The sequence below is a fragment of the Ictidomys tridecemlineatus genome, chromosome 10, assembly GCF_052094955.1.
Source record: "Ictidomys tridecemlineatus isolate mIctTri1 chromosome 10, mIctTri1.hap1, whole genome shotgun sequence".
Taxonomy (NCBI): domain Eukaryota; kingdom Metazoa; phylum Chordata; class Mammalia; order Rodentia; family Sciuridae; genus Ictidomys; species Ictidomys tridecemlineatus.
The window spans coordinates 53,427,523-53,441,179 of record NC_135486.1 but is presented as its reverse complement, the minus strand read 5'-3'; the positions used below and the strand labels follow the sequence as shown (position 1 = coordinate 53,441,179).

Here is a 13,657-nt window from a genome sequence, read left to right as displayed (position 1 = left end):
TACAGGTCCCCATTCTCCTTCTGTACGATGTGAATACCATATACTCTAATGGTCTGTCATCAAAAAGACCAACCACTTTGTGGACAGACATGAAAGCAAAGCTGTGCAATGAGAAGAGTCTTTCAGGTATGAACCAGAAAATTAATATCCTTTCAAGGCACTAACTATGCATGGATGGCATGTGACTCTCAAGGACCCAGAAGGAAAGCAGAAGAGAGCAGAGCAAGTACACTGGCTTGTACACAGCTACAAGCAGTGCTCAGAAATGACCCATGAACACTTTCAGCAATTAGAAGCAGCCTTTACATGAAAAGAATTCTCTGAATAAATATCCACAGATACCGTAAACATTGCATAAGACAATCTGTTGCAACATATGGTATACAGTACAAGCTTCACACTCAACAGTGAGAATCCTGGCTTCACATATACTGTCAGGATAATTTAGTTAACTTTTCTGGCTCCAGACTCCTTTTCTGGAATATGCAGGCAATATATCGAACTTCATTTTAAAGAGTAAAGGAAATGGGGCTGGGGACGTGGCTCAGTTGCAGAGCGCTTGCCTGGCATGCACAAGGCACTGGGATCGATCCTCAGCACCACATAAATGTAAAATAACAATATTGTATCCACCTAAAACTAAAAAAATAAATATTAAAAAAGAGTAAAGGAAATAACGTATGCAAGACATTTAATGCAGCAAGTGGCCCCACAAATGGTCCTCTATAAATTTGAGGCAATTCTTATTCTTTTTCCAACATATTCTCAATAGCACTTAAAGTTAACATATTACTAAACCAGATCCAAAATGCCAATTTAACATTTATTCATTCAACATATATGCTACTGCTGTGTTTAAAAAGAAATGCAGTGTTTTAAAAGGTACCTGACTTCCTAGAGTTTACAGTCTATCAGAAAGAAAAACAATCTGACAATAAAAAGTTTTGAATGTTACCAGAAGACAGAGCAGGGAGACCGAAGGAAAAGCAGAAGTGTGGGACAAGGAAGCCTCCATGGAGGAAAAGACGAAGGAAAAGTTAGAGTTCTGGAGAGTTCTAGTCTGCCTGTGAAGAGGGCAGTCATTCATTGCTATATGTGACAAGCGTAAAACTGGATAAAGTTATATTAAAAATAACATTTCAGAACACAGGAACAGAAACAGACAATAAATTGAATAGCAATTATTTTTGAAAATGAGTTAGAGGTTGAGATAAAAACAATAGAAGTCTACAGGTAGCCTTCTTGCGCTGGGCTGCTTACAGCCTACACTGCCTCCATTTGGGATGTAAACTGCACTTTAACAAGCTTGGGGTTGTCCACAAAGGCCAGTATCTTTACTACTAAAAGGGATAGACCTGATTTGGGGTGAGGAGCAATACTTAAGTCTTTTCCAGTGAAATAGCAAATAGGTTGGAGACAAACAGTGAAAAACTGTCTTTTTTTTTTTTTTTTTTTTTTTTTGGTACTGGGGATTGAATCCAGGGGCACTTTTTATTTTGAGTCAGGCACTTACTTAGTTGCTTCAGGCCTTACTAAATTGCCAAAGCAGGCCTCAAACTCCAGTCACTGGGATTACAGTCATGTACCACCACACCAAAAAAGAATAAATGGGGAAAAAAAAACAGTATCTTTTCTACCCTAAGGTTACAGTTCAAGCTCAGGCAAGTAGCATATAAGCAAAAAATTAAATGGAAAGATACTAGAAATGAGACAGTCACAGAAAGAGCCAAAATATTCTTGGCTAAGAAAATGAGAAGGTAGGTTCAGTAGTAGGTGACAACAGTCCTAGGTATTTGGGAAGTTGATATAAGAGGATCACATGAGCCCAGGAGGTAGAGGTCGGCCTGAGAAACAGAGTGAGACCCTGTCTTTAAAAACAATATTGTCAAAATGGCCATACTACCAAAAATGCTATACAGATTTAATGCACTTCCTATTCAAATTCCAATGACGTTCTTCATAGAAATAGAAAAAGCAGTCTTAAAATTCATTTAGAAAAATGAGAGACCCAGAATAGCCAAAGTAATCCTTAGCAAGAAAAGTGAAGCAGGAGGCATCACAATACCAGACTTTAAATTATACTACAGAATTATAGTTACAAAAACAGCATAGTATTGGCACCAAAACAGGCATGAAGACCAATGAAATGCAAGACACAGAGGCAAACCAATGTGAATACAGTTGCCGCATACTAGAAAAGGGCATCAAAAATATACATTGGAGAAAAGATAGCCTCTTCAACAAACAGCATTTAGAAAACTGGAAATCCACAGGTAGCAGAATGAAATTTAATGCCTAACTCTTACCCTGCACAAAAGTCAACTCAAAGTGGATCAAAGACCTAGGCGTTAGACTGAAAACCCTGAACCTTCAAGAAGAAAATGTAGGCCCAACACTCCAACATGTCAGCTTAGGAACTGACTTCCTCCACAAGACTCCTAAAGCACAAGAAATAAACCACTCCTCCATACATACCCAAAGAAATGAAAATCAGCATATAAAAATAAATAAAGAGATGGTATCAAACTAAAAACATTCTGCACAGCAAAGGAAACAAATAATGTGAACAGAGAGCCTACATAATACAGAATCTTTGCCACCTGTGCCTCACATAAGGCATTAATTTCCAGGCTATATAAAGAACTCAAAAAGCTTAACTCACACACACACACACACACACACAAATAAATAAATAAATAAATAAATAAATAAATAAATAAATAAATAAATAAATGAATGAATGAATGAATGAATGAATAGACAAAGGAAATAAATATCTCAAAATAAGAAACACAAGCAATCAACAAATATATGAAAAAATGTTCAACATATCTAGCCATTAGAGAAATGCAAATTAAAACTATACTGAGATTTCAGAATAGCAATTATCAAGAATACAAGGAAGCCAGGGGAAGTGGCGCATACCTGAAATCCCAGCAGCTCCAGAGGCTGAGGCAGGAAGATCATGAGTTCAAAGCTAGCCTCAGCAACTTAGCAATGCACTAAGCAACTCAGTGAGACTCTGTATCCCAATAAAATATTTTAAAAAGGACTGGGGATATGGCTTAGTGAATGAGTGCTCCTGAATTCAATCCCTGGTACCAAAAAAAACAAAAAAACAAAAAAAAACAAGAAACAATAAATGTTGGTGAAGATGTGGGGGGAAAAGATACACTCATACATTGTTGGTGGAACTACAAATTAGTGCAACAGCTCTGGAATGCAGTATGGAGATTCTTCAATAAACTAGGAATGGAGCCATCATTTGATCCAGTTATCCCACTCCTCCATATATATCCAAAGGAATTAAAATCAGCATACTACAGTGATGGAGCCTCATCAATGTTTATATTAGCACAATTCATAATAGTTAATCCATGGAACCAATCTACATGCCCATCAACAAATGAATAGATAAAGAAATTGTGATTTATATACCCAATGGAATACTATTCAGCCATAAAGAAGAAAGTAAATTTGCCGGTAAATGAATGAATCTGGAAACTATCATGCTAAGTGAAATGAGCCAATCCCCCCCCAAAAAACAAAAGTCAGATGTTCTCTCTGATATGTGGATTGTAACCCACAACAAGGGACAGGGAAGAATAGAAGATTAGGATTAGACAAAGGGGAATGAAAGGAAAGCAGGAGAGATAGAAACAGGAAAGAAAGTAGAAAAAATCTACTATAACTTTCCTATGTACATATACGAATATATCACAATAAATTTCAATATCATGTACATCCATAAGACTGGGATACTAATGAGAATAGGATATATTCCATGGTTGTACAAACATATTAAAATAGTTTCTACTGTCATGTTTGATTAAAAAGAACAAATTAAAACACTGCAAAAAACAAAACAAAACAAAAAACAGAACTGAGAACATTTAAGTAAGCAGGAAACCCAAGAGAGCCTGACAATGTAAAATCCAAGTTTTGAGAACTGGTTTTAACTTTTAAAAGTGTTCTCTCACCCATACAGAGATCCACTGGCAGAGGGTGGAAGACTCAGGAGATCAAAGTACTTACACTCAAAACATTAGGTCATCACTTAGTGATACAGGCTTAGGACACCTAAGAAGCCAATTTAAAAACCACAACAACAAAAGAACTGAGGTCTTTGGACATTAATGAACAAAAACCATATACCCCACCATCCTTCCCTGCCTAGAAAAGCATCTTCTGCATGACTCATCTCCTTGAATATGCATAATAGAGGCAGAGTATCCCAGGCCACTTTAGGTCCTAGAAACAGAGAATTTCTACTTGAGAGGAAGTCAGGGATGCATGGTGCCTCCTCTTCACATGGGATTCCCTCCCCACACCTTGACTTTCACTCTAACTGCTCCAATTGCAATCATAGTCCAAGCAAGGCATCAAAGCAAAAACAACAACAAAAATAAATCACATAAAAATAAAACAAGGGCTGGAGATGTGGCTCAAGCAGTAGCGCGCTCGCCTGGCATGCGTGCGGCCCGGGTTCGATCCTCAGCACCACATACCAACAAAGATGTTGTGTCTGCCGAGAACTAAAAAATAAATATTAAAATAAATTCTTTTTTTCTCTCTCTCTCTTAAAAAAAAAAACAAACAGAATTGTTAAAAAAAAATAAAAAATAAAACAAACAAAAATAAACGCAGGATTGCTAAAAAATATATTATCAAAGTTGTCCACCTGCTATCCAAAATATTATGAAGCTTTTTAAAAGAAACAAAAATATGATGTTTACATAGGGAAAAATAAATAGTTAAGTACAAACTCTGGGAGACCCAGATGTAGCAATAGAGCAAATATTATAAATGATGATGTTTAAAGAATTCACAAAGTATATTTGGGAATTAAAGAAAATATGATGACAATTACTCAAAGGGAAACTCAAGAGAAAAAAATGTTATTTTTTAAAATAAATTCTAGAATACAAAAGTACAATAACCAAAATGAAAAACTTATTAGATAGGCTCAAGAATAGATTGAATAATAGAAGACAGAACTGCTAATTTGAGAACAGATGAAAATTATCTGATGTTAAAAACAGAGAGAGAGCTGGGGGCAGTGACACATGCTTATAATCCCAGCAGCTCAGGAGGCTGAGGCAGGAAGATCACGAGTTCAAAGCCAGCCTCAGCAAAAGTGAGGCACTAACAATTCAGTGAGACCCTATCTCTAAATAAAATATAAAAATAGGGCTAGGGATGTGGCTCAGTGGACAAGTGGCCCTGAGTTCAATTCTGGTACAAAAAAAAAAAAAAAAAAAAGAGATAGGGGGAAAAAAAAGAAAGATTGAAAAAGCCTCGCAGGTATGTATAACGACATCAAGTTGCCAATATATTTAACATGAGAATTCCAGAAGGAAAAGAGAAAAAGAATATTTTCAGATGACCTACAACTTCTCAAGTTTGCTGAAAAGATTAGTACAGAGAAGCTCAATAAAGCCCATGTAAGATAAACATGTAAAATAAACAGAAAGAGAACCATTCCTAGATATATCATAGTCCAACTGTTGAAATCAGAGACAAAGACAAAAAAAAAAAATCTTGAAAGCAATAAGACCAAAGTGACTAAATACATGAACAAAAATATAATTAATAACTGACTTCTCAGCAGAAACAATGGTGGACAAGTAAGGTGGTAAAATGACATATTCAAATGCTGAAAGAAAAAATAAAAAGTATCAATCAATAATTCTATATGCAGTGAGACTATTCCAACTTGGCATAAACAAAAAAGTGGGAGAATTCATTGAAACTAGACCAAGACTACATTAAACAAGGCATTCAGGAAGTCTGATAACATAGTCATTGAGTACAGTTCACATAATAACAACACCATAGGAATAAAGAATACAGGAAATTATTTATAGGTAAAAGTTACACATATATACTCACATATATGCTTCATTCAATTCATGTCTTTAAAAATCCTAAGATTAAAGTAAAATATGTACTGTAAGGTTAAAAACATACATATGTGTAGACTTTATGATAAAAATAGCAAAAAGAGTGAGGATGGAGCAATATGGGAGCAAAGTTGCTATATTTTACCAGGATAAGTTACTGCTAAACTGTAACAGGTTGTGATGTGTTCAAGATGCATGTTGTGATCCTTATTAAAGAAGTTCAGCCAACATAAATATAATAAAAACTACAAATGTAAGACATATATGTAATTTTAAATTTCTAGACTTATTTTTAAAGTTGTTTTGAAACATGAAAATTTAATATTTTATTTAAATCTAATATATGCAAAATATTATAAGAATAAAAATATATATTATTAATGAGATATTTGACATTCTGTAGTTCATACTATCTTTGAAACATGATTTGTATTTCACTTTAGCAAAAGTTAAATTACACTAGCCACATTTTAAGTGCATAACAGCTTCATATAGATAGTGACTACTATATTGAGCAGTGTAATTCTAGAGCAACCACTAAAAGAAATTTTTAAAAGATAACTAGAAAAAAACGAATTTAAATGATACAATCCAAACAACATTTGTTTAACACAAAAGGCAGTAACTGAGGAATCGAAGAAGGAAAAAAAGATAAAAATGAAACTATAGAAAACAAAAAGAAAAATGGTAGACATAAACCCAACCATATAAAAAAATATTTTAAATGTGAGTAAAACAACCATAGATTATATCTATATTCTGTATATATGATAGATTATATCTATATTCTGCCTACATGAAGATACATTCTAGATTGAAAGATACAAATAGGTTGAAAACAAGACAGTAACCACAGAGTGTTTCACACCAGGCATGGTGGTACATGACTGTAATCCTAGTTTCTATGGAAGCTGAGGCAGGAGGATCCCAAGTTCAAGACCAACCTCAGCAATTTAGCAAGGCCCTCAGCAATTTTGTGAGACCCTGTCTCAAAATTAAATTAAAGTGGGTGGAACTATGGCTCAGTGGTTAAGTGTCCTTAGTTCAATCCAAAAACACCAACCAAAAAAAAAGACTTAAAGACAGTAATATTTACTAGAAACAAAGAGGAACATTTGATAATGAAAGGGAAGACATTGCAAAATGAAAAGCTGGACATTTAAGGAGGGAAGAAAGAATGCTCTGAGCATTAACAGTCCAAAAGTAAGAGAGGTACTTCTGTGTAGTGCTGCTCCCCTCTGGCTGATACTACTCCAATACTCCAATACACAGGGCAGCAGTCCTGTGATTCTCATCTTACCCTAAAGATACAGTTTTTGAAAGTGCTACATGTTTTAACCCAGAACACTAATATTTGCATGAGAAACTTTAACTTAATCTTCAGCTAGTCTAGAAAGCCTTTTATGAATGTTTCACTATGTTATTTATTTATCATTTCTGTCTCCAGACTGGTGAGGGTAAGTGGGGGGAGGGTCCTTTTATTGTTGTTGTTTTTGTTCTTTTGTATTTTCATGTATTCAATAAATGCTTCGAACAAATGAACAATTGAATATATGTAGCAAAGACCAGGGATGGCAGAATTGGGAATACAAAAGTTAAATTTTAGTTTCAAATTCCCATAAGAGAAATTAAGGGAAATAAAGAGAAATTAGGTTACTAGGAAGCACTAAATGAATAAAGAACTGCTATAGTAGCAACAATAATAACAAATATAAATGTGAAGTTACTATGTGCTAGGCAATGCTCAAAGTATTTTACATATATTCCCTCTTTTAATCTTCAGAATTCTATTAGAAAAATACTCACTTTGCTAACATTTTTAAGTTGGTAAAGTGATTTTTAAAAAGCCATTTAAAACTACAGACTTTTCTTAAGATAGACAAATGGCCAATAAGCATGTGAAAGATGCTCAATATCAGTAATCATTAGAGAAATAAAAATCAAAACTACAAAACTATACCATTTCAAACACACTAGGAGAGCTATAATAAAAAATAATAATAACAACAAGTATTGGCAAGGATGAGAAGAAACTGGAACCCTCATACATTGCTGGTAAAAATATGCAATGGAAACAATGTGGCAATTCCTCAAAATGTTAAACAATGAGTTATCATATAATCAAGCAGGGTGGGGAATGACAACTAGTGGGAGAGAATGTTTCAAAATTGAGAATAGCTGCACAAAATTCTGAGGCTGTACTAAAATATAACAAATAACAGAATTAAAATGGGTGAATTATATGAAATGTGACTATCTTAATGTAAAATTTAATTAAGTTTTAAAAATAAGAAAATTGTCCTTTATGAATGGACACTTATGAATGGCAGAAGCAGAATTAGTAACCAGGCAACCTAATTCTGTGCTCTGGATTCATATTACATCACAAAATTAGTAAGAGAAGCATCATAATTAGCTCATCTTCAAAAAGGACTTCATCTAAATATCCAAATCAAGGCAATAAATTTTAATAAGCATTTTTCTATTTCTGTATTTTAAAAGCTAAGTAGCATGAGAAGAAAATTATGATAGTAAAGAAATTTCAAAGGAATAGTTATTTATTTCTGAACTACTTTCTATACTTTGTTAACATCCTATAGTAAAAATTGAAAAGGTCTACTAGTGATAGAAAATAAGGGAGTTTTCTATGTGGATTCTGTTTTACTTAGCTTCATTTTTATTGCACAGAAATAGAAAGCAAGGAAAATCTAATAAGTTACAATATATCTCCCCAGTGCCATACAGAAATAAATAACTTGACCAGTGTTCTTCAGGAAGGGATCACATTCATGAGCAAAAAATACATGTTTTTATCACTCTTACTACATATTTACCTAAAATATTAGACAACTAACTCACATATCATAAGTATGTGACACATGTAACTGATGAAACCAAAGATCTCCAACACATCTAAACCCGCACGGATATTGATTTTCTTGCCCAGGCGCGGTAGTACACACCTTGTAATCCCAGTGGCTCAGAAGACTAAGACAGGAGATCGAGAGTTCAAAGACAGCCTCAGCAACAGCAAGGCGCTAAGCAACTCAGTAAGACCTATCTCTAAATAAAAAATAAATAGAGTTAGGCATGTGGTTCAGTGACCGAGTGCCCCTTAGTTCAATCCCTGGTCCTCCCACCACACTCCCCCCCCAAAAAAGATTGATTTTCTTAAAGAATGGAATTCACACAGTAGGTGGGACCAATATGCACTGTGAAAGACCTACCACACACCTCCTCTTCAATATGAAAGTAAATTTAACCCCACTGTACATAAACCTGAATGTAGACAATACCTGAAGTCAGAACATCAAATCTAGTACTTTTTCACATACACTCTATAGGGCCCTACAGCACCTAAGTAACTAATATTTGGCAAAAGCTGAGCCTCCATCATTTCCACAAAACTTTGCATCTTGCTTTGGATTTCATGAGGACCATGGCTTTTGACATAGAGATCAGAATATTCCAAAGCAAGAAATCACTGAAATCAGGTTCTCAAGTCTAAGTCCTATTGCTTTAAAGAGACTGGTAAACACAGCAGTAATCAGGTAGTGAATTACCTTTTATAATGCAAGAGATGTAAGCTGGCTACTTGACATGTAGAACCACTGAGGACAGCTGGTCATAATGCCAAAAAAGGGGGGCTCTGACTCACTGCATTTTAAAATAGAAGAGCCAGGCACAGTGGTACATGTGTAGTCCCTGCAACTCAGGAGACTGAGGCAAAAGAATTGCTTGAGCCCCAGAGTTCAAGGCCAGGACATCAGAGCAAGACCCCCATCTCAATCAAACAGAAGACTGTGCTTCAGTCACTATCCCCAAGCAACCAATCCAAAAACAAACAGCACAGATCTGAAAATAATCACATGAAATAAAGAAGTCTAAGTATATTAATATACAAATCCATGCACATAGTCAAAGTCAAAGTAAAGAAATATGTCATTTTGCTCCATCCCTGAAATGTTTCAACACTGTACAAATAACCTCAATGCCAACATAACTCATGCAGTCCTTGGGGAAATGTTTTGTTTTTCTATTTCCCTTCAGCCTGAGACAAATTGACTCTTTTCAAAGAGTCATTTGAATTGCCCTACGGGGTTCTCTAAAAGTAGACAGGACCAAATCACTGGCTGTCAGTGCAGCTTTGAAAAGTTCCCCCATTTTCACAAATGGATTGTGTGCATCACTGCTGCACAGGGACCAGCACTGAGCTGCAGAGAAGGGAGACTCCAATCACTGCCTCTATGCTCTGCCACCACTTGAAGAATAAGAGCAAAGGCATCAGATGTCAGGAGCCTGCAGATGGTAGGCTGCAGAATAGGGTGGACATGGCTTGTGAATGATTTGACAAACGACAAAAATAAAATGTTTTGAGGCAGTCCTCCAGAAAAAAGGAAGATATCTGGTGGAAGAACATGGTCAAGAGTTACTGGGTTACTGATCTCATATCATATAGGGAACCTCAGAAACATACCCCAAATATAAGAGAGCCTTTGAGAATATATTATTTACTTCTAGAGTGGGGTGAAAGTAGAAGATTCTTATACATAAATAATTGATAGAGATATATTAGTTCTGAAAAAATGAACATTATAGGTATATTTACATCTATATCCCACTGGTATAACAGGCTTCCTTTTTTTTTTCAATCCTATATGATTTAGGAATTTTAGTTTTACTTCTCAGCTGACACACTATATTATTCAAAGATTATTGTTCCCACAGGCTCACTTGCTAATTACATATTGAACCATAAAGCTCTCTTGAGTTTCTGATCCCTATTTGGGTCATCAGAGAGCTTCAGAATTAAAATTGGATTTACATCACCCAATATACTCAACTCCTCCATTTCCGGAATATTGGATTAACACAGGATAACTTCAATAAAACCAAAACCCTATTAGATAACCTCAGAGTATTCTGATAATTATAAGATGACCAGTGCTTTCATACATTTAAATATAAAAACCATATATTTAATCAAATGAATATGCAGCAACACTATTTCTTTACCAGTGTGGCCGAAGACAGGGTAAAGAGTATGACCCAGTGATCTCAAATTTCTAGAGGTTATTTGGAATCCTTATAATTTATGCCTTTTGGAGAAAACTGTACAATTTCTTATCTGCCTGTTTAGGAATGTTTAAGACATAATTTACAGAATGTACAAGCTTCCTCATCTCCTTATCTTCTTGGGATGGTACCTTTTGTGATCTGAGGTGGAAAAGTATCTCAGAACATAGGAATTATTCTAAATTCCTAAATCTTTTACTTATTCATCATCAAAAACAATGTGTTCATTATTGCCAAATCCCTATGTAGCTCATGGTCTAGTAGGAAAATAAAATAAAAACAAATATATACTATAATAAGGTATAATAATACCTACAATAAAGATGTCTACAAGATGGAGTGGTGATAAACTTTACTTAAGAAAAAATTCACAAAGTGAGATCCTTGAGATGGTTCTTAATGGGTAAGAAAGAGTTCTCCACTAGACTGAGAAGAAAAAGAAAGGCTATGCTTGGCATAATGGGAAAAGCATGTGCAAAAGTACATTCAGGGAATTGTAAGTAGTCTAGAATCACTGAAGCACAGATCATTAAGGGGACTCTAGGGACTAGGGCTATTAAATAGACAGAAGCCAAAAGGAGGAAGAGACTTGAAGGACAAAACTAAGAATACACAGCAGAGGAAGGAAAACAGGTGAAGTCACTCACAGAAGTCAATGAAACAGAGAAGTCAAGAATTAGCACCGAACACAGCTGTATAAAATAGATGGAATCAAGCTAGATCTAATACCCAGCCCTTTTTCTACTATTAGTTAAAAGACTGATTAGGCCAATTGCCTATCATAACCTGTCATACCATAAAGGAGTAGTCTTGTGACAATCTTAGATTTCCTCTTGAAAATTCAACTATACACATATTTTTAATGTATTTTTAAAATTACTGTTGAAAATGGCACTATGAAAATAAAACAAAGACACACACCATCCTTCAGGCTCTTATATGCTACCAGGCTATAAAGTAAACCATAGCATTAATGAATATATAGCAATACATTCTCCTGAAAATTTTATGACAGAGACTATACACAAGACTGTCAATGTCCATAAATGAGAGGCGTTGACATCAACTTTAAAATTATTTGCATGGACAAACATAAAATTGAAGCAGAGAAATTTAGAGTCTAAAAAAATCAGTTAATTGTAATTTTGAATTTGTTATGCTCTCATTGCACCCAAGTATTCAAAACACAGACGTTAATAAATCATTGACTAAGACCACGAAGATTATAATTATATTTTTAAGCTACAAATTTCATTGTTCTGCTTTCCTTAGTCCACTTTTTAAAGATCAAAAACTATATGTCTAAGATATATAATACTTTAAAAATGCTCAATTGCTAGATGAATAATTTTAAGATATTGTCATCAATGAATCATTCATCCACTTATTCATCTAACAATAGTTTATTAAGCCAGATACCATCTTAGGCAGCAAGAAATAAGCACAGAACAGAAATAGTGCCTATCTTCACAAGGCTTTGTCTAGACGGAAAACAATTTCACAAGGAGCAAAAACTGTAGATTAGAAGCCGTTCTTTGCAGCTACCCATTACCACTTCATTTGAACATTTTGATTTAAAATCCTCCCTTATTTTTTTACTTGAGGGGCAAAAGATAAAGTGATAGAGTGCTTGCTTAGCATGAGTTAGGCCTGGGGTTGAATTCAAAGTACCTCAAAACAACAACAACAACAACAAAAAAAAAAAACAGAAATTCAAATAGTTGAGGTATTCAGATAATTTTAAGAAATAATATTATGGTTGGCACCAATAATTAACTGTGCCATGACTAATTCTTTCTGATACACCACAGTTTCTTTATCCCTCTTGGGCCCCTACAGCTAAGACAAAAAGTTGAGGGGCTGAGGTTGTGGCTCAGTGGTAGAGCATTCACCTTGCACTACATAAAAATAAATAAAGGCTGGGGATGTGGCTCAAGCGGTAGCGCGCTTGCCTGGCATGCGTGCAGCCCGAGTTCGATCCTCAGCACCACATACCAACAAAGATGTTGTGTCCGCCGATAACTAAAAAATAAATATTAAAAATTCTCTCTCACTCTCTCTTTAAAAAAAAAAACAAAACTAAATACATAAAACTGTGTCCATCTATAACTGAAAAAATATTTAAAAAGAAAAGTTGAGACTTTTTTAACAAAACTGTTATGGAAAACAGTATTAACCATGTAATGAAAGATCCAATTTTTCTTTCATTATCCTAGCACAAAAAAAAGGAATATGAATTACCTAGTATTTAGGTATATATTCTCTGGAAAATAAAAACATTTGTCTGAAAGGAAATTATTTTTGCTACTGTATTTCTCAGACATATCAAGAGTTCATAAGATCTGAAGTCTATGAATCAAAAGAAACTGGGCATACATAATTAATACAATTTCAACGTTCACAAAAGTATTCTGGACAGCTGAACATGATCACATTATCTTTTTTAATATTTATTTTTTAGTTATAGGTGGACACAATATCTTTATTTTATTTTTGTGTGGTGCTGAGGATCGAACCCAGTACCTCATGCATGCTAGGTGGGCACTCTACCCCTGAGCTACAACCCCAGGCCCTGATCATATTATCTTAAGACTCAGATTTCCCTAAATTAATCTGATGATCATTTTTGAAGCAAAGCTTCCTTTGAAGGTTGAAAGAAAATTTCTAGGTAACCAAGG

General features: G+C 34.7%; 1 protein-coding gene across 11 annotated transcripts in view; it reads right to left on the bottom strand.

The window, feature by feature from the left end:
• Smyd3 (SET and MYND domain containing 3) overlaps window positions 1-13,657 on the bottom strand; it is a 683,600-nt gene that overhangs the window by 551,024 nt on the left and 118,919 nt on the right. For 3 of the 11 annotated variants that reach the window (XM_078022941.1, XM_078022939.1, XM_078022940.1), the window contains 2 exons: window positions 8,867-8,966; window positions 5,893-5,927 (listed from right to left, as the gene is read on the bottom strand). The exons of 4 other annotated variants lie outside the window; for them this stretch is intronic. In XM_078022941.1, coding sequence (XP_077879067.1) covers window positions 5,893-5,894 — 2 coding nt within the window. In that variant the 5' untranslated portion in view covers window positions 5,895-5,927; window positions 8,867-8,966. Of the gene's footprint in view, window positions 1-5,892; window positions 5,928-8,866; window positions 8,967-9,466; window positions 9,705-13,657 lie in introns of those variants that run through there. 4 more of the 11 variants (XM_078022946.1, XM_078022944.1, XM_078022945.1 and 1 more) reach the window with 2 other exon arrangements.